This window comes from Temnothorax longispinosus, chromosome 6 (genome assembly GCF_030848805.1).
Source record: "Temnothorax longispinosus isolate EJ_2023e chromosome 6, Tlon_JGU_v1, whole genome shotgun sequence".
NCBI classification, from domain to species: domain Eukaryota; kingdom Metazoa; phylum Arthropoda; class Insecta; order Hymenoptera; family Formicidae; genus Temnothorax; species Temnothorax longispinosus.
Window position 1 is genome coordinate 17,302,412 of NC_092363.1, and position 18,166 is coordinate 17,320,577.

Sequence of the window (18,166 nt, forward strand, 5' to 3'; positions counted from 1 at the left end):
GTAAACGCGAAAGAGCTGCGGTAAAACATTATTTCAACGGTTTATTATATCAAAGAGCGCAGCGATACACTGTTAAATATTAAAGGATGAAATTTAAACCAATATCTTGAGTTAAATAACATTTCGTTATTTCTAACTACCATGTGTGTATAGAAATTTATTATTTTAACAGTATTATTTTAATACAAAACAATATTATTTTAATTTAATTGGTTTAATTAAATTAACGACGAAATTAATATCGAATAGGAGCAGTGGCGACCTATAGAAATGGCTAAAATAATTCAAATGGAGTCTAATTCGACACTATGAATTTAACAGTGTACGCAAAGACATATCGCGTACCACTCGGTACGGACGTCGATGCGGACGATCGCAGTATATCTTCCCGTGGAGAAAATTTATATCAGTTTTTTTTCTTTCTTCCTCTAAGTTGCGCGCATATTTGCGTTGTGCGTCGATTTTATGAGGCCCGAAACATGCCCACTTTCCCCGCCAATCGAAAACGTATCATGGGAATAAACGACGACTCGTCTACCTGCCGTTCCACACAAAAATGGCTAATTCATAACGCGCTATTAATAACGCGCCGCTTTTAACACATCGTCGAAGAATGCCCCGTTTACCGTAGGTATGTTGTGACAGCGTTTGGGGGCCCCGCTTTGGGGTCCGGCGTTTGTTCGGCGCTTGTTCTCCCCTCTAAAAAGGTACTCTCCGTCACAGAGAGACGCCGAAAGACGACCGACACGTCCTATACTTTGACAAATGAGACGATATCAATCTCGGACGTTATACGCCACCGAGATGCACACAGAAGCGAGATATACTCGCGTATCGTTGCCGCCGCGATTTTACTGCTGTTACGCGCATGTCCAAATGCGCGGTAATTAATTATACACTCGCCCCCGCGACGTAGAGACTGGAACTCATATCACGCATCAACTGTACCGTGTTTTATTCGCGCTGTACGTTAATTAGGAGCAGTCAGACGCATTGCAATAAATTAAAGTTACTTTTGCATATGGAGCGACCAAATTAAAGGAACTTTTATACATATGGAACGAGCGAGCGTTACACATGTTATATAGAAACATATTAAATGACTCTCGTGTAAAAAAAATTATAAAACGTGAAATTTTCATAGAATTATGCAAAGACGTTAAATTTTACAAAATATATGTATGCCGCCTTTATTTTAATTAATTTTAAAAATATTTGTTACATTAATACGAGGTAAATCCCAATTTCGAATCATTTCGCGTAATTTTATATTATATAAAAAGAGTAAAAATGCTAAAAAGAAATTCCTCCCTCATTTGTAAAAAATTCTGACAGATATTGCGGCCGATTGCATGGTGAAAACGCTATACAATTTTTTTCAAGCTGCAGGATGCCATCGATTGAAGACCATTTCAAAGGTCAATATCGAATTATTGAATTGCAATTTATTGATTATTTCTCCGCGTAGATGCTTATTGATATTGACTTATTAATGATGCAAGTGAAATTAATGAGGCAGAAATTTAATTAAATTACGCTTAACACCGACCGATTTATCTAGTTTTAAAACACATGAATTCACATGTAACTCAATTTTGAAGTTTACAAAGCTGTGATGGGGCTTATACAAGAATAATTTTTAATTCTTTAAAATAGTATTCCAACTACCTGAGTCATCTCGGGTAGTAAATTTTAAAATATCTCTGAATTTAAGTAAAAATACAGCAATTCAAGACTAAAGAGAACTTAAGAGACATTCAAATCGTGGACTCAAAATCGAAAGAGGAAGAGAGAAGGAAAGAGAGAGAGAGAGAGAGAAAATATATAAAGATAAGGCCGCCGGGAACGACAAAACGGGACAGAAATACGGGTTCGCGAAAGGCGGGGGCGACATCGGGAATTGAAAAATAGCGCCTTGGGCCGCTGTCGCTCACAGTGATGGCCCCGTGACAGCCAATGTAACGCACGAATTAACGAAATAATTGATTTTCATACCGGTTCGAAATAAGCGCGCCACGCGGCGCACAAAAGACCCGGGCCGAATCGGCGGCCGTCAAACGGAAAGAGATATTTTGCCGATTTCGGGGTGCACCGAGTGGTGGTGCATCGCCTGCACCGTCGCCGCGGTGGCGGAAAAAAAATTGCGGCTAGCGTTTTTTTTTAATTCCCGTTGGTCCCGTCGGCCCCACGGCCCGGGGCCAATTTAAATACACCGGTTTACATTGGTAAATTGGCATAGACTCCCAGGTGACGCGCGGCGAAAAAAATCGGGAATTGTTCCGGATTGTAGTGTAAATATTCTTGCAGTATAAATATTCGGCGGTGCCGTGTAATCGTCGGACGAACGTCCTGGTGACGTATCTCTCCGAAAGAAAACTGACTGGGAAATCAAAATCGCTCGCACAAAAGAATCTTTATGATACCATAAACGAATTTTTATGACATCATAAGTGAATCTTTATGATATTGAATAAATCATATGAAAAAGCAACATGAGAAAAGCAAATCGTTAATTTTTCCCGAAAAGACGCATGAAGACTTTATCCGGCCCGGAACGAGGTCCATAAATAAATTTGTAGCTTGCGTTGAAAAAAAGTCAACGCGAAAATTTGGGTCGCACGTCAAACGTGCTTCTCATAAATTATATAGAAGGCAATATTTGACGCACAATCCAGCTCTGTATAGATTCTACAAGAAAGGCTGATAAAAAGATTATAAGTATTCGCTATATCTGTCACCGTAAAAAAGAAAGAGATCACTTATACCACTTATACACTTTTCTTCAGACTTAACGTGTTATTATTCCCATAATTGTACCTATATCGAAAACGTAGCGCGACAAAGCGGTGTTCGCCGGTTGGACGGCGCGCCGCGTAAGTCGTTGTGTCTCGTAATGTTAATGGGAAAAGCGAAAAACATTATTCGTAGCCGGGCAAGGTATAATGCGCGTTCTATGCGGATAGGAAGGGCGCCGGCAGCGCGCGCGGCAGATAGAAGGAAAAGAGCGCGAGGACTGCGAGGAGAGAAAGAGACCGGGACAGAGACGAGAGCGGAGAGAGAACAGATTTATATTTGAAATTAGATTAAGCTTCTGCGCCTGAAAGCTATATAAACGCCCCTCCGCCTGCGCCTTCCTCCGCGCACAAATCCACCGCGCCGGAGAGAGACTCAATAAACCAACCACTCACTCTTTCCTCCTCCTTCCTCGTCTCCTGCCTCGTTCTCTGTTTTGCAAACCCGCGAACGTACACCCTTCGTTGCCCGCCTCCTGTCGTCCTTTTTCTTCCAAAACGCGCGGCGCTCTCAGCCTCTACTCCTTCCGCGCGTCGCGAATCTTTTCCTGCTTCCCGCTTTTCCTGCCCCGAGAAACCCCCTTCCTTATTTTCACATGTATCCAGTTTAACTCCGCAATCGGTCCCTGACGAGTCATTTTGTGCAATTCACTCTGCCAGAGAGGCTCAATAAACCGAGTACATTATTCTCTTTTCTTCCTGGCATAAAGAGCAACCGTTTCACTCTTCCTCCCACCTTCTTTCCGACCTCCTTGTTTCTCTCTTGACTCTCGCAACTCGGTTCCTCTTGCACGGTTCAGATTTTACTTTCCTCTCGCGACTTATTACCGAATAAACGGATTGAATATCAAGAACAATAACGTCATCGCTTTGAGTATTCGGCCACAAAGTTTATTCGCCAAAAACGCTCACCAAAAAATATCGTGTGCGTGCGAAGAAATGTACAAAATGTTACGGCGCCACACAAAGGTGAACGTCTTAATACGCATTAAGCTCCCCCACGCATGACTTTATAACTGTCGTAAAGAAATAGAAGCGCATAAAGAAACGTCATAACTATACTTGAATGCCTTCACATGTGTACGACCGATATTCGACAGTCGAGCTCACGGGCTCACAAGGGAGTCTGCAGTACGCCGGCTCCCACGCCATAACCGTATCCTTGCGGTCCGAAATTACGGACGTAACATTCTGTGCAATTCATGGAAAGAGCTCAATTAACATGGGCAATCTTAACTGGCCATGATAGTATTACTCAATTAAAGAGAGTCAAGCAAAAAGGGTACAAAAAGCATAAAACATAAAAAGCTCGAGAAAAGGTATCTATCTCTCCCTAAGCAATCTCGGAATCTCTGTACTTTTCTATAATTTGATAATACCAACGTTTGCAGTAAATTTCGCCGCTATTCTCCTGATAAGTCAGCGGTTCCAGCGGCTTTCGGCAACAAAAGCAACTGAAGCAAATGTTATGGTACGGTACTCCCGAGGCGATCTTGGAAAGGAATAAATTACACGTAAAAATTTCTAATATTCCCCCTTAAAATCTTTTTCTGTTTTCTGTTACACATCGCAACTTATTGTGTCACAGTAAAATCAAGATAAACAATATTATGTATACATTTTCGTTTATGCTTTGTATACATGTGTTGGTCCAAATATTTTTTGAACCGTCAAGTAATTGAACGATATAAAATGACATGATCTCAATTTCAAAGCGCTATCTCTTTAACAATATTGTACTTACCTGCATCTCAGCCTGGTAGACCTTTCTTCCGCATCGCCGACAGTCAAGGCCGCCACCGAGGCACTCACATGGCAATCTTAGCCGGCAGCAGGCTCCGTTGGTACCGCATTTCGCTCCGTCATTGACGCCGCAGCATCCGCTACTTATGGTAGACAGATATCTTGGGCCACACGACCTGTAACATAAATCAAAATCAATCTTAGCATAATCAAAACACGATGACAAATTCTTATCAGCAGCGTAATTCTTGCTCCTATTTTTCTCATCCTCTTTCTGTTTTTATCATCATCCAACAAATCACAATTTAAGTTATGACATAAAAAGTACCAAAGAGTTAAGGAAAATTTAATTCTAAAGCAGCTGGAAAAAAATCGATCTCTGGTCGAAAAAATATTGTGAGACACCCTGTATAGAAGCCTACAACGTTCGCACCTTCTACAGTTATTGGGTCCGCAGGTGCAGCAGGAGCCTCTATAGTCGCTGATCGAACAAGGGAACGGCGATGGATAACGCGGAGCGCAAGGTGATCTCCCGCGCGAGGAATGAGCCGGCGAGTTACAGATCCTCGGCGACGGCGTGCAGATCTGACCGGGTTTCCCGCAGCCGCCGCAACATCCGCCACCGCCACAACTTCGGACATCCGTCGTACACGGAGGCGGCTCGCACCTGGCCGCCTTCTTGCAGACTCGGGGACAACGACAACAGGAACGCGATGGCACAACGCACCCTATTCTGGCTCTGTCCGGACTAGGCGCGCATGATTCATTCGGCTCCGGCGCGAGTCTTCCGCAACAGCAACCGTAATCCTGCGAACTCCTCCAGACCCTGCACCGCGTGGAAATGTTATACTGTCAATCTCGGTTTGCTTAAGAGAAATCTTTATAATAATGTTCGATATGCGACGTTTATCTAAATACTTTCAATATAGTTATTAAATTGACCTATGTGTACTTCAAGTTCTTTTTCAAATGCCACATAAATATTTGCAAGTTCAATCTATTGACTCGTCGTAACTCTTTTTTTGACTGGCGGTATTAATTTAGCAAAACGCTCGCAGAGAGATTATGAGTGACGAATATCGAAATTTCGATGTTCTAGCACAACAATTGATAGTTCACCCACTTTTCGCGTGCTCCGCAGCAGCATCCGCCGCAGCCTCCTCGCATGCGATACTCGTCACGGCCGAGCAAGTCTACATTCTTGTGGATGGAGTTTGATAGATTCTCGTTCCACACGGTATCGTCTTCGTCGTTTCTTCCTTTACTTCCGGCAAAGCGATCCGCCGGACAGACGTCACCATTGCCGACCCATTCCCCCCGCGTGCGTTCATCGCTCTCGACTGTCTGCTCGCCGATATTTCCCGACTGCGAACTCTGGCCTTTGTCGCTGTTGAAAGTGCAACCCGATACTCCGCAACGGTCCTCCGCGTAATTGTCGATCCTCGGTGTGCTTTCCGAGTATCCGTCGTCGCTCTTGCAAGTTGACGCGTCGTCTGCCTGCCAAATATCGTAGAACGTCTCTCGCTCCGCCTTATTCTCGATCTCTTTGTCGTTATCGCGACACGTGCTCGTTAGATCGTCATCCTGCATGACTGTCGTGCGATGACAACGATCATCGTCGCAGTCGGTGCCGATGACGGTGGCGTCGCTGAAGGAGACCCGTCTGCGAAAAGGCGCGCAGCGATTTGCCGTTAACGGCCGCGACGGGCACAGGCACTTCCGTCTCGACGAGGACGCAATATCCGGAGTATCTGGAGTGGCGGCGGCGGCGACGGTCCTAGACTCACGGCAAGAGGAAGAGGACTCGCAGGCGGATACGATCACCCTCGTCCGATTCTCGCCCGTGGTACTAGAAATATCTGTGCTCACAATCCTCAATTCTACCTCATTCGGCCGCCCACCACGATTGTGATGCGAGCAGTTACGTATATAGATACTACGCACAGGTGTGAATGACAATCAGGCGCAATCGATTAAAATTATTCTCGCAACGTTATATATAAATGAAGTAGCATTCAAAAAGTTAACACATGGAAAAACGATAACGAGGACATATACCTTCGACACCTTGTCCATTCTTTTTTATAGTCGTGTTCGATGCAAATTATAATTTTATTTGAGAAATAAAAGTAAAAACTATCCTTGTTCTGTTAAAAGCTCTATCCTGAATGCTGCAGGGTGTCTCATAATTTATAATCTTTAATTCAATCGTCACGAATATCTCTCCGTTCAATGGAATATCGTACATTCAATCAATCCAAATGCTATCTTGAGATAATTACGACTGCAAACTTAACTTTTTACCTCAATTGATTTCGAGGACTGCTCATTCCTCTGGTGAAATCCGTAATTTGCGGTCAATCGTGCGTCATTCTGCGATCGTTCCCGTCGCTGCTGTCCTCCGTAGGAATCATTTACTTCAATTTACTCCAAATTTTCTTGATACGCTTCCGATCTCTGCTCCGGTTTCCGAGATACCGGATAACTCTCGTCGATTATCTCGCAGCTGTTCACGTTATTATTCGCGGTAGCTGGAAGTGACTCCGCAGACGGGCCGGTTTAAAGCCGGCATAACTTTTGCCTCATAGATGATTGACGATTAAACGACCTGTGCATAAAGAAGCATATTCTATTTTAACCTTGCATAGATTACTTTGCCAAAAGAATCGTTTCATTTACTCTGTTTTTTCTCCTTATTTTAACATATTTTTAAATAGAGAATAAGGAATGGTTAATATTATATTTCTAATATTCTTCTAATAATTATATGTTTTGTTGTATTTTTTAGAGATTTTAATTTGGCTTCAGTTTTTTATAAACGTGAAATACTGGATGATTGCAACAAACATTACAGCTGAAAATAGCATTACAAGTTGCCGTTTGTTGCGTTACTCTTTATTCGATAAAATTCTTCTTTTTCTATTTCTTATTTCATATATATAATAAAGGTGCGTATAAATGATACAATATATTTTATATTATTTACTTAAATTACAGCTTCTACCTTTCTGCTTTCATATTCGATTACTTGATCACAGTAAATGAAAAATAAATAATCTGGTATATAAAGTTTAATGTAAATAGATTTAACAATCTAATATTAAAATTTACTCTACCAGATTGTGTGCCGCTAATTAACCAATTTTCTACAAAAACAAATCGGTAGCGTTTATCGCGACGCACAAAATGCATTCTGTATTATACCTGTACGTCGTTCGTTCCCAACATTGTCCCCGGGAAATGTACTGCTTTTTTATGCAACAATCGTTTTTCTCTCGAGATGACTTTCGTGCATCACGTTAAGTTATCTCGAGCGCGACGATCCGATAGTCACGATGACAGTGACTCGCGAATTCGAACTGTTGTTCGCGCGGGGACGGATTCCGAGTATTTCCGAGATGGCGATAACTTACGGAGCAAATCGACGAATCCAGGAGGATGACGTCACGGTGAGAAAATGCGCGCAATATATTTTTTGCGAAAGGAACACCCCGCCGTGAGTCGCCACCCTACGGCTGCGGAACAGCTTCCGGCATTTACCTACGGGCGGTCATATTCATTTGCAATAATTAATCCAGCCTAGATAATGATATAATCAAATTATACTAACAACAAGATGTTATAAACTGAATTAAATAAACATCAAATAAGTTATGCCCAAACATGTAAAAGTTATGAATATGTGAAAGGCTCAGAATAATCAAATATTTGGCGTTTGATATTAATTATAATATATATTTATAGCGTATGTATGTTTGTTTGTATTATAACACTCATAGTTTATTTCTCACAATGACAATTCGTCAAAAACGAATTTAAGGGTTAAGTTAATCGCGCAAAATCATCGCTCTATCAAAATTTCAACATTGAAATGGCACGATTAGACGAAAAGAACTTACTACAACCGTGCCTACTCGATACCTCCCGCGATCTTACCGAAATCCCCAATTTTGGGCGCGATCAAGCGTCAACGCGTCTCCGTGCAACAAAAGGCGGCTCTGTACAAATCATGGCGGATTGGCGCGGGGCTATTACAATTTTTCAACTTTGAACTCCTTCGCTGTCCTTTGCGATCTCGACGCGGTGGTAGATATCGAGTGATCGATATCGTGCGCGAGAGGTGCACGGACAGTTCTCGTTGTCGTCGTCACGCGCCGCTAATCGGGCCAATGTCAGTTTGGTGTGGACAGCGACGCGAGCGGCGGACTGGCCGAGTCGAGTAGTGGCAGCAGCTTTTCTCCTCTCTTCCAGGGGGGAGGCGCGAGAAAAGTGAGGTTAGGGCGGTTAGGCTTGCTCGCGGCGATGGCGGCGATAACGGGCCTGGGTAGGAACATCCCCTACTTGCGGCAACAGGCCGCGGCCCTGCTCGGCAACACCAGCACCAGCGTCAAGTTCATCTGCGTGGTGGTGCTGTTCTCCTACTGCCTGTCCTTCTCCGCGGAGGCGGTGCGCATCCTGAGCGTGACGCCAGGTTACCTGCTGCCGCCGGTCTTCTGGTTCTGGACGGCCTTCACCTTCTGCTTCCTCGAGATACACTTCTGGGAGGTGTGCGTCGACGTCGTCACCGTCGGCCTATGCGGCAAGCTGATCGAGCCCCTATGGGGCGCCTTCGAGATGATGACGTTCTTCGCCGTCGTAAACTTCGGCGTCGCCGTCCTCTCGGCGCTCTTCTACCTGTTTCTCTACATGTGCACCAACAACCCGGACCTGCTCTTCAACATACACATACACGGCTTGACCGGCTACATCGCAGGTACTCTTCTCCTTTCGACTGATTACATAAAAATCGTGGTCGACTTGGTTCGTCGTTCGGCACATTGTTATAAGCGAGTTATGGAACAGTTTTTGTTGATCAATTCACAACTTGGTTTTCGAGATATTTTTTTATCATTTGTGCGTGTAAAATATTCCTGAATCGTGTCCTTTCTGAAAAGATCTTCTTTGCGCGAGATTTCTCTTTAAAAATAGAATTTCTTGGACATACAGCTTTGATACAGCTTCAGTCGTACAAAGGATTGCTTTATTTCACAGGAGTCGCAGTGGCGGTGAAGCAAATAATGCCAGATCATATCTTAATCAAGACACCTATTGGAAAGATCACAAATAGAAATATACCCTTAATGGTATGGATTGTGGGATTGATATTGTGGCTCGTTGGGTTACTAGAAGGCACTCATCCCACCATGTTTCTCAGCGGATTGTTGATATCTTGGACATATCTGAGATTTTATCAAAAGCACAACAACGGTACTCGAGGAGACATGGCGGACAATTTTACATTTGCAAGGTGCGATTTCCGTAATTTGGATTATCTTATCCGATCATCTTATTTGGGACTTCTCTTGCAGTTTTTTTCCAAACGTCTTGCAACCACCGATAGCAGTAGTGAGTAACACCATACACGGATTCTTCGTGCGTATCGGAATATGCCGGAAAGTAGTTAGAAGATTCGACATGTCCAACACACCGCCTGGCTTGGTTATCAATCTTCCTGGTATCGATCCTCACGATAGCGAACGACGCCGGTGAGTATAGTTACGTTATAGATAAAACGTGAATGTCGGAGCTCGATTTTCAATGCGTAACATTTTGCAAGTCATACGCTACTCTCATCTTTCCGATCGATGTCTACTTTACAGGCAAATAGCGTTGAAAGCACTGAGCGAGAGATTAAGCAGAGATCACGCGAAACCTTGGCAACCGGACAGGGCTAAGAAACACTCGCCAGTGCCTCCGGCGGTTTCCATACCGATACCCGAATCCACCACACCCAAACCGCTCGCATCTCCACTCATTCCACAAGTCAATGTCAATATACATAATCATCCCTCTAGCAGTACGTGATTATACGAGACTGACTGATTTCAATAGGTTTATAAATTACACTGAAAAGCTTCTAAACACAAGTGCAGGCTTTAATATGGCTATAGTCAATAATGGATGCAATTCCTATTTTTTTATCATATATCTGTAAATAGAATGTTATCACTAAGATTTAAGCACTAAATTGATCTTTTTTTTGTGGAGTGAAAACTAATTTAGGATTCAATTCATTAACTATTTATTTATACACAGTAAATTATTTATTTATTCTTATGATAATGACACATGTTAAAATTTCATTGAAAACTTTCATGTTATAACAAAATATCACAGAAAAAAACTTCTACATTAAATAGCTTATATTATCTGAAAGGGAGACTTCAATGCCAGCAATTACTATTTTTATGCAAGTGTGAATTGCAAGTTTCATCTTTTGTTACTCTTACTCAGAAAGAGTTGATTTTAATTCTAACTTATTTAACAATAAGTGAAATATAAAACAATTTTCTGATTAGAAAGAAATTAATATACTGCTCTAATAAAGTGTCTTTTGCTATAAAATATCGTTGCACGTAACAAATTATGGGATATTGTACTCTTTATTGATTATCATGCCATATTAATGCCAGTTTAAAAAGAATAATCTTTAAAAGATTTTTAACAACATGTGGGAAAGATAAAAATCAAGATTTATATCTTATGATGCTTATTTCCAAGAAATGGAACAATTCTTTGTTATACTAAAGATTAGGTGTGTAAAAATTAATGACATGAGAATTTTAATATCTCCAAAAAGACAACCTCATAGGTTTGTAGTGCCATATGATTAGAGCACACTGTTCCATCAAAAAGTCCGATGATTAAATAGTAACATGTAATAATTAGATGCTTTCAGTGCAGTACGTACAGCGACATAATTCAGAAAAAATATTGAAATTGAAGAAAGTGAAAATTTATAATCTTAATTTAAAATAAATTTTGTACTAAATACTTGAAAATACCGAAGAGATAGGTGATTATCTCAATGTTTAACTTATACATATATATATATTGAAATCAGCTAGTTATGCAAAGATATGCAGAGAAAGTTCTGTATCTTTACATTTCAATTAAAACATATATACATATATATATTTTTCCAATAAAATGTTCTAAATTGTTATAATCGACATAGAATGTAACATTCGTTTACTTTCTTATCAGCTCTTTTTTTTTTTAGTTTTTGGTGTTATACATGATGTATAAAAATTTCAGTTTATGTTGCATAATTTTATTTTGTACAGGATCATTTATTTTATGTAAATTGCGTATTTAATGTTATAAAATGTATACACAGTATAACATTCATTCATTCATAGATACATTCGTATATACATAAACGGGAGTGCGTGACGAGAGTGGAAGATAGTTTTAATAATAGTAATTGTAATGAATAACGAGGTATCTTGTATATAAAATTTCACGATTACACAGACGAATGTAAATATAATAAAGATTGATGTAAAACGTAAAGGGAACAAGATATTAAAAAGGGGGCAGTGATTATATGTATAGCAATATTGCTATATATAATCATTCCATTATACATATATAATGGAATGATATTAAGAGCTATTTTTATGTATGGTGTGAATAAAATTTTGGAAGTATGTGTGATTGTATGTGTTTTGAGCAATTTTGGCCGTCTATTTAACGCAATGTTATTGACGAATCTTTTAAGTACTTTTATTATGAGTATTTAGTCAATTAATATTTATTACTGTCTGAAAAATGGAAGGCCAAAATTAGTTTAGTGTGAGAATGAGTATTTGTTGAATTCACAGGAAGTATGTTTTAAGAATCTAATGTAATTATTACATGCATATGTACATGTTATATATATATATATATATATATATATATATCATTAATTTTGTACATAAGTTACAATCGTTACAATCTGTACAATATTAAATTCTACCGACAAAATACCTGTATTGACTTCATTACCAATACACTTTACAATCAATATAGTCGAAAGGAAAAAACAGAGGTTTGAGAAATTTTTAATAATCTAAATATATTCCAAATATTGGAACAATTAAAACACTTCAAAACAATTCATAAATCTTTTATCAAGAGATATGATCTCATTATTAACGTCTTGTATCAAATATACAAATATATTATAAACTTCTTTCAATAACTTTCTTAAAATGATAAATGGGTGTATTTTTCGTTCATCTTTATGATGAAAGGCCAGCAGATAGAACATAATAAATACCGATGTGTCTAGTTATATTAGCAAAATATCGAGAAATCCCGATAAAGTTATAATAAAAAACTAAATCAGTTTTACTGCAAAATTAAAATAATGTCGTTTACCATAAAACGCATCAAACATATTGATAATTATATAATACATATCAATATGTATTATATGCTTATATAAAATAATATAGAACATATGTTATATAAGCATCTGATCCTTGAGCTATATCGTTATATCATTGAAGCTGCATATATATGTATGTATGTTTGTGTGTGTGTGTACACATCTGCGAAAAATTGTAAATTCTCGAAATTTTTAAATGACACAATTATAGCTTTAAGTTTAAACGCTTATACAACATATACTCTATGATAAGAGACATTTCAATTTTGCAATATATTTATAATGTAGAGTATTGAAATACAAAAATAACTGATATTGTCTATATGTATATACACACACATAGGCGTGATAATAGATGCATCTGTATTTTGTAGGCCTCGCTGTACCCTGAATACTCGCATGTGATGCAAGATAAAAATCAATGTGCTCTGGATGGGTAATAGTCATCATTTCTATAATTCAATATTCATATATTTGATAGAATGCCAGCATGTCTGAACGAAAAATATCCTTGTGTGCTTGTTGGCGCCGACGTGACTCATCCGTCTCCCGATTCTAAAGATTCACCATCTATAGCAGCGGTTGCTGCAAGTAGAGATAAATCAGCTTTCCGATATAATGTTGCACGTAGACTTCAACAACCCAAAGAAGAAATGATTTTAGATCTTGAAGAAATAATACTAACACAACTTGGAGTCTATCTGCAGGAAACAAAATGTTGTCCAAAGAGAATCGTTTATTATCGAGACGGAGTCACCGAGGGGCAACTTCCACAAGTTATGTATTACGAAATAGGAGCTATTAAAAAAAGCGGTCACCGCTTTTAATAAATTCACTCGCGGCAGTAATATTAAAATTAATTGCTTGGTTGTTCAGAAGAGACACCATGTGCGTCTCTTCCCTAAGTCCACCAATATGAGTGACACCGAGGACACAAGAAATTATAACGTGAAAGCGGGTACAATTTTCGACACGACTATTTAGACTATTACCCATCCAGAGCACATTGATTTTTATCTTGTATCACATGCTAGTATTCAGGGTACAGCGAGGCCTACAAAATACAGATGCATCTACAACGAATCCAACTTTACCGAAGATCAGATTGAAGAGTTGACATATTATCTTTGTCATATATATCCCCGCTGTGGAAGAGCGATTTCAAGGATTTCCGAAGATCGCTTTGCAGTTGAGACATAATCCATTAATGTGTTAAGTATTGTTCCTGCAATTAATTAGTCACCCCGTTATCTAAATCATTGTACATTATAAATATATTAGGAAATTACATACATTTCTATATAATTTCCAAATTTTTCTTCATAAAAAAATTATTAAAGTTCAAAGCACGTTTATTATAAATATAACTGTTCTTTTTTTTTCTTTTTTCTTTCCACTTTATTGGGATTATCAGATCCCTTTAAAAGAGCACGGAATTAACAAAATCAAATCAAATAATCTTGAGTTTATTTTTGAAACCTATTACTTATTTCAATGGGAACATATTTTTCCACTTAGAAATATATATGAGACAGGATTGAGAATCAAACTCACGTCTTTCACGTCTTTACCACTGAGCCAGCGACACTCGTCTTTTTTATCTATAAAACTGCTGTTGATGTTGTGACCATTGTGGCTGCGGCGGCGGTGGCGGTTGTTGCTGAGAATGCTGAGACGGTGGTGGACCGTATTGAGGGTCCTGTATATAACCAGTAGGCGATGGTCGTATGGAGGTCGGTGCCGACGATACGTACTGTTGTTGCTGCTGCGGCGGCGGCGGTGGCGGCACATAGGACACCTGAGTGGGATGCTGCGGCTGTGGATAGTACTGTTGTGTCGGCTGTGACACCGGTGGTGGCACATTATAACCGCCGTAATTGACTGGCGGTGGTGGCGGCGGAGGCGGGGGCGGTGGCGTCGAATAATAATGATGACTCTGTTGCGCGTGAAGATCGTGCGTGGCTAGAGACGTCGTATCCTGGATCGGCACAGTGATGAGATTGGTCCGCATAGGAGCGTTACTCGAAGGCGGCGGTGGCGGCGCAGTGCTTTGCGCGTAACTTTGCATTGACATCATCGCTTGTTGCTGTTGCTGCTGCTGCTGCTGCTGTTGCTGTTGCTGCTGCCTATGCTGTTGCCGATGTTGCTCTAACGTTGGCTGACTCACCAGTGAATTCACACGAGGATCGTTACCCATGATCGGTTGAACCATGTGAGATTGCACGGATTTAAGCCGCGTGTTCTGCATCTGAACGGAGGACACTTTTGTTAGCTGCGACTCCATCTCTGGTTTGGTGTGTACATATTGCGGAGGATCGACCTGCATCCCTTGGACCGGTTGGGGTGGTGCCGATATATGTCGATGATTAATATGAGCCTATACAACAAATTAAATTTTAATTACATTTCTTCTGATATAACATTATTATATCTAATATAACATTATTATTAAAAATATAACACATTTTTGTTATACGAAGAAAGATTGTTTCTCGAGCTGCGGTCCACTTGATACGATAAATGCTTCGAAATATTTGATTGATCAATCAGAACAAAAAAAATATACGCTTTGAAGCATTTGTAGCAGCAATTGACCGTAGCCTAAGATAGTTAAATGATAAATAAAGAATCATCTTGGAGTTTGAATTGATTCAGCGCGACTTTCGGATTTGCTACGAACAGCTCTAATAATTTACCTATTAATTCTCGTATTTTGTTTCGAGTTACAAATAGTGCTCTGCTGTGTTACAAAGATTGTTGATTCTTTGAATCTTTTTCGTCGCGAGTAAATACCAAAAATTTTGAATGTAACAATATTTTTAAGTTCAAATTTTACATCGTTAATTATTAATTATGTATTATATACAAACATTCCTGTGCGTTTAATGTGCAATTTTATCGATATTCATTTACCTGTAAATCCCGTTGGCTAAGATACGTCCTCCTGCATCCAGCATTTCCGTATCTTGTTCCGCCATGTGTACACATGAATACAGTACCCAGACCGGTTTGCTCCACTCTAGATACCTTCTCCATGCAACGAGGACAGACTTTGTCCTCTCTCTTAGCACAAGACAGGCAGAAAACATGTTTGCAAGGTATCTGAAAAATTAAATACAGATTCATTAGGAGCAATAATTAGGAACTATTAGGGGTTAATGTAACGAGAAATATGGGATGGTTGCGCGTGAGAGCGATCGACTCATAATTGACGGCTTCCGGATTTGATCCCGATCCTCATCCCATATATCTCGGTGTGAAGCAGATTGCAAGTAAAGGAGTAGCGAATGGTTATTTTATTAGGGAACACATCCGTTAAGCCCTTTGCACAATAGGCGATAGCGATAGCGACAGCGACAAGATTGCCGACAAAGCTATACCTTTGTCGGCAACTTTATCGCTGTCGCTATCGCTATCACTATCGCCTATTGTGTGCAAGAGGCTTTAATCATATTTCAATAAGATTTAATGCAAGAAATATAAATTCCTTAGTAATATAAATACCACTTTAATGACAAACGTACCATACGGCCATAGATGAGTATAGGCTTCAAACATTTGTCACAGCAATGTATCATAGGATTCAATACTTTCTCTCCTATAAGATTCACTCGATGATCCCATCTCAGACGCAGCATCGGCTCAGGTGGACCACGGTTGATAGTCGTGAAAGTCGGTGCTTCCAGCTGTGATATATCAGCCTCCAAGTCAAACTGTTGCTCGAGAGAGGGTTGCTGAGCCACGGGAGGTTCATGTTCGTCCTGCTCGCCACCAACTGTTTCCACGGAGTTGTCCTCTGCTTGCTGTGGAGTGTCTTCATCATCACTTTCGATAACCTACAAGCAATTTCAATGCATCAATATTATACAATATCGAATTATTGTTGGTACAATATTGAATTCGATTGAAAACGTAATGCCTATTATTTATTATGTAAATCCATTTAAAAAAGTCGGCTGTATAGAAAAACAATATTGACAAGAGAAAAGAGACCGTCAGATTCGACGTTAAACCCATGTGTAGGTCCCATGTGCTTGTGTACAAACTGTGTGCACACCACAAGCACATGACTTTGAGAGGGGCCCTAGGTCCGACTCCGGACTGTTGCGCCATTGAAATGAATGAATACTGATCTTTGGGCGCAACATTTAACCTTTAGACCACCGGAAAGCCTAAATATAGGCTCTACGTATGATCGGAACTTTGTATATGTTATATATAAGATATAAGCACAATTTGAGGACTTTCTAAGAGGAATAAAGCTCATCAAATGCCAGCGGTCTAAAGGTTAACAGCGTATTTTTTAGACTGATTTACCTTAACTGGCTTCTTGGATCTTCCTCTGGTCCGACCCCGGGTACGTCCACGAGCTCGACCGCGAGATCTGCCCCTCATTCTCTTACTTCCATTCTCTTCCATCGCTGAAATCAATACATTATACTTGATTCCATTGTTATCAGATTGCTATATGCTTTAATATCACAACGGATCAATTTTTTTTTTACAAATACAATGTTCAACTTCTATAAAAATTCATCGTTAGAAATAGAAGGGGATAGTCACTAATAATTTATTCGTACGTCATTTATAGCTAGTCAACGAAACGCGAGTAATCTACGCACACAAATTTTCAACGATTAGAAGAAAATAACGCTTGGAAATTTTAAATTGAGAACGATGGAATGTACATTCGGAATCTGAGTCAGAAATAATTTTCATGTCGCCGATCCAGCTTCTCCCTCGGAAAAGAATCGAATTCCTGGCACGGTAATCCGTGCCTCGAGCGAAACGTTTAGGTTACGTTCCAGACGGTTATCCGGGCGCTTCTCGAGGACAAAGGCGACGTTTCGTGGTAGGGCGAGACGGTGACTGTAAATGGCGATACTCACAACTGGAGTTTGACGATTAAACGGGTGGGTTTGTTTCGCCTAGAGCCGCCAAATAACAATGTTTTCACAACATGCCGTCGGCGATCCGTGCGGCCGAACGGCGCGATCAGTGTTGATAGATGGGCCGCCTTTCTCGCGCATGAGCATCGAACGTGACATCACCGAAGTACTTTCATTCAAATATAATAGCCACCCTTATTGTTAGAAAGTATAGTGCATTCTTATTGACAACGTATCGATTTCCATTTTCTGACAAAAATATACTTTGTGTTTTTGGAATTTCCATTACGTTAATAAAATATTTAAAAAATATATATGATTAATTACACGTTATTATTGTTAAACTAAAATATATCATTATTACTATTAAATTAAAACCAATGTTATTTATAACATAAATCAACAATGTGGTGATTAGTCAAGTCGATGCTTATTTTGTTCAATATACATTTGTTGGGGTAATCACCAAGCAATTTAACTGCCTCCTTCCTCTTCTTCCTTGGATATCTGTCTCTGGTCGGGACGTGGTATTACGCTTTCCTAAT

General features: G+C 39.8%; 3 protein-coding genes across 5 annotated transcripts; 1 reads left to right on the forward strand and 2 right to left on the reverse strand.

Moving 5' to 3' along the window:
- Positions 1-3,891: 3,891 nt before the first annotated feature.
- Positions 3,892-8,757, reverse strand: LOC139814141 (uncharacterized). Of its 2 annotated transcripts, XM_071780196.1 has the most exons (8): positions 8,472-8,635; positions 7,949-8,075; positions 6,840-7,143; positions 5,659-6,394; positions 4,969-5,361; positions 4,537-4,711; positions 4,176-4,284; positions 3,892-3,983 (listed from the first exon to the last, which is right to left on the reverse strand). In XM_071780196.1, the coding sequence occupies exons 4-8, from the start codon at positions 6,123-6,125 to the stop codon at positions 3,907-3,909; spliced, it is 1,221 nt and encodes a 406-aa protein (XP_071636297.1). In that variant the 5' UTR covers positions 6,126-6,394; positions 6,840-7,143; positions 7,949-8,075; positions 8,472-8,635; the 3' UTR covers positions 3,892-3,906. The 2 variants fall into 2 exon arrangements, 1 of the variants encoding a protein (XP_071636297.1); XR_011732341.1 differs by lacking the exons at positions 3,892-3,983; positions 4,176-4,284; positions 4,969-5,361; positions 5,659-6,394 and having other exon boundaries at positions 4,573-4,711; positions 8,472-8,757.
- Positions 8,758-8,837: 80 nt separating this feature from the next.
- LOC139814142 (transmembrane protein 115) lies at positions 8,838-12,275 on the forward strand. Its single transcript, XM_071780197.1, has 4 exons — positions 8,838-9,288; positions 9,567-9,822; positions 9,884-10,060; positions 10,175-12,275. The coding sequence occupies exons 1-4, from the start codon at positions 8,838-8,840 to the stop codon at positions 10,377-10,379; spliced, it is 1,089 nt and encodes a 362-aa protein (XP_071636298.1). The 3' UTR covers positions 10,380-12,275.
- Positions 12,276-12,561: 286 nt separating this feature from the next.
- On the reverse strand, positions 12,562-17,896 carry Hakai (uncharacterized). 2 transcript variants are annotated; one of them, XM_071780195.1, is made up of 6 exons: positions 17,622-17,896; positions 17,050-17,153; positions 16,257-16,568; positions 15,646-15,834; positions 14,287-15,109; positions 12,562-13,957 (listed from the first exon to the last, which is right to left on the reverse strand). In XM_071780195.1, exons 2-5 carry the CDS (start codon positions 17,149-17,151, stop codon positions 14,330-14,332), a joined length of 1,383 nt encoding a protein of 460 aa, XP_071636296.1. In that variant the 5' UTR covers positions 17,152-17,153; positions 17,622-17,896; the 3' UTR covers positions 12,562-13,957; positions 14,287-14,329. The 2 variants fall into 2 exon arrangements, with proteins under 2 accessions (XP_071636296.1, XP_071636295.1); XM_071780194.1 differs by lacking the exon at positions 17,622-17,896 and adding an exon at positions 17,421-17,615.
- Between the last annotated feature and the right edge of the window lie 270 nt (positions 17,897-18,166).

Bases quoted from the DNA above. Each gene is read 5' to 3' on its own strand.
- LOC139814141 (XM_071780196.1), bottom strand. From the start codon at position 6,125: ATGCAGGATGACGATCTAACGAGCACGTGTCGCGATAACGACAAAGAG. The intron at 5,362-5,658 runs GTGGGTGAACTA...CACGCGGTGCAG, and splicing joins TGCTGCGGAGCACGCGAAAA to GGTCTGGAGGAGTTCGCAGG. The intron at 4,285-4,536 runs GTAAGTACAATA...TTCCTTTCCAAG, and splicing joins TCTACCAGGCTGAGATGCAG to ATCGCCTCGGGAGTACCGTA.
- LOC139814142 (XM_071780197.1), top strand. From the start codon at position 8,838: ATGGCGGCGATAACGGGCCTGGGTAGGAACATCCCCTACTTGCGGCAA. The intron at 9,823-9,883 runs GTGCGATTTCCG...CTTCTCTTGCAG, and splicing joins GACAATTTTACATTTGCAAG to TTTTTTTCCAAACGTCTTGC. The intron at 10,061-10,174 runs GTGAGTATAGTT...TCTACTTTACAG, and splicing joins CACGATAGCGAACGACGCCG to GCAAATAGCGTTGAAAGCAC.
- Hakai (XM_071780194.1), bottom strand. From the start codon at position 17,451: ATGAAAATTATTTCTGACTCAGATTCCGAAT. The intron at 17,154-17,420 runs GTACATTCCATC...TATTGATTTCAG, and splicing joins TTCTGACTCAGATTCCGAAT to CGATGGAAGAGAATGGAAGT. The intron at 15,835-16,256 runs GTACGTTTGTCA...TTAATTTTTCAG, and splicing joins TACTCATCTATGGCCGTATG to ATACCTTGCAAACATGTTTT.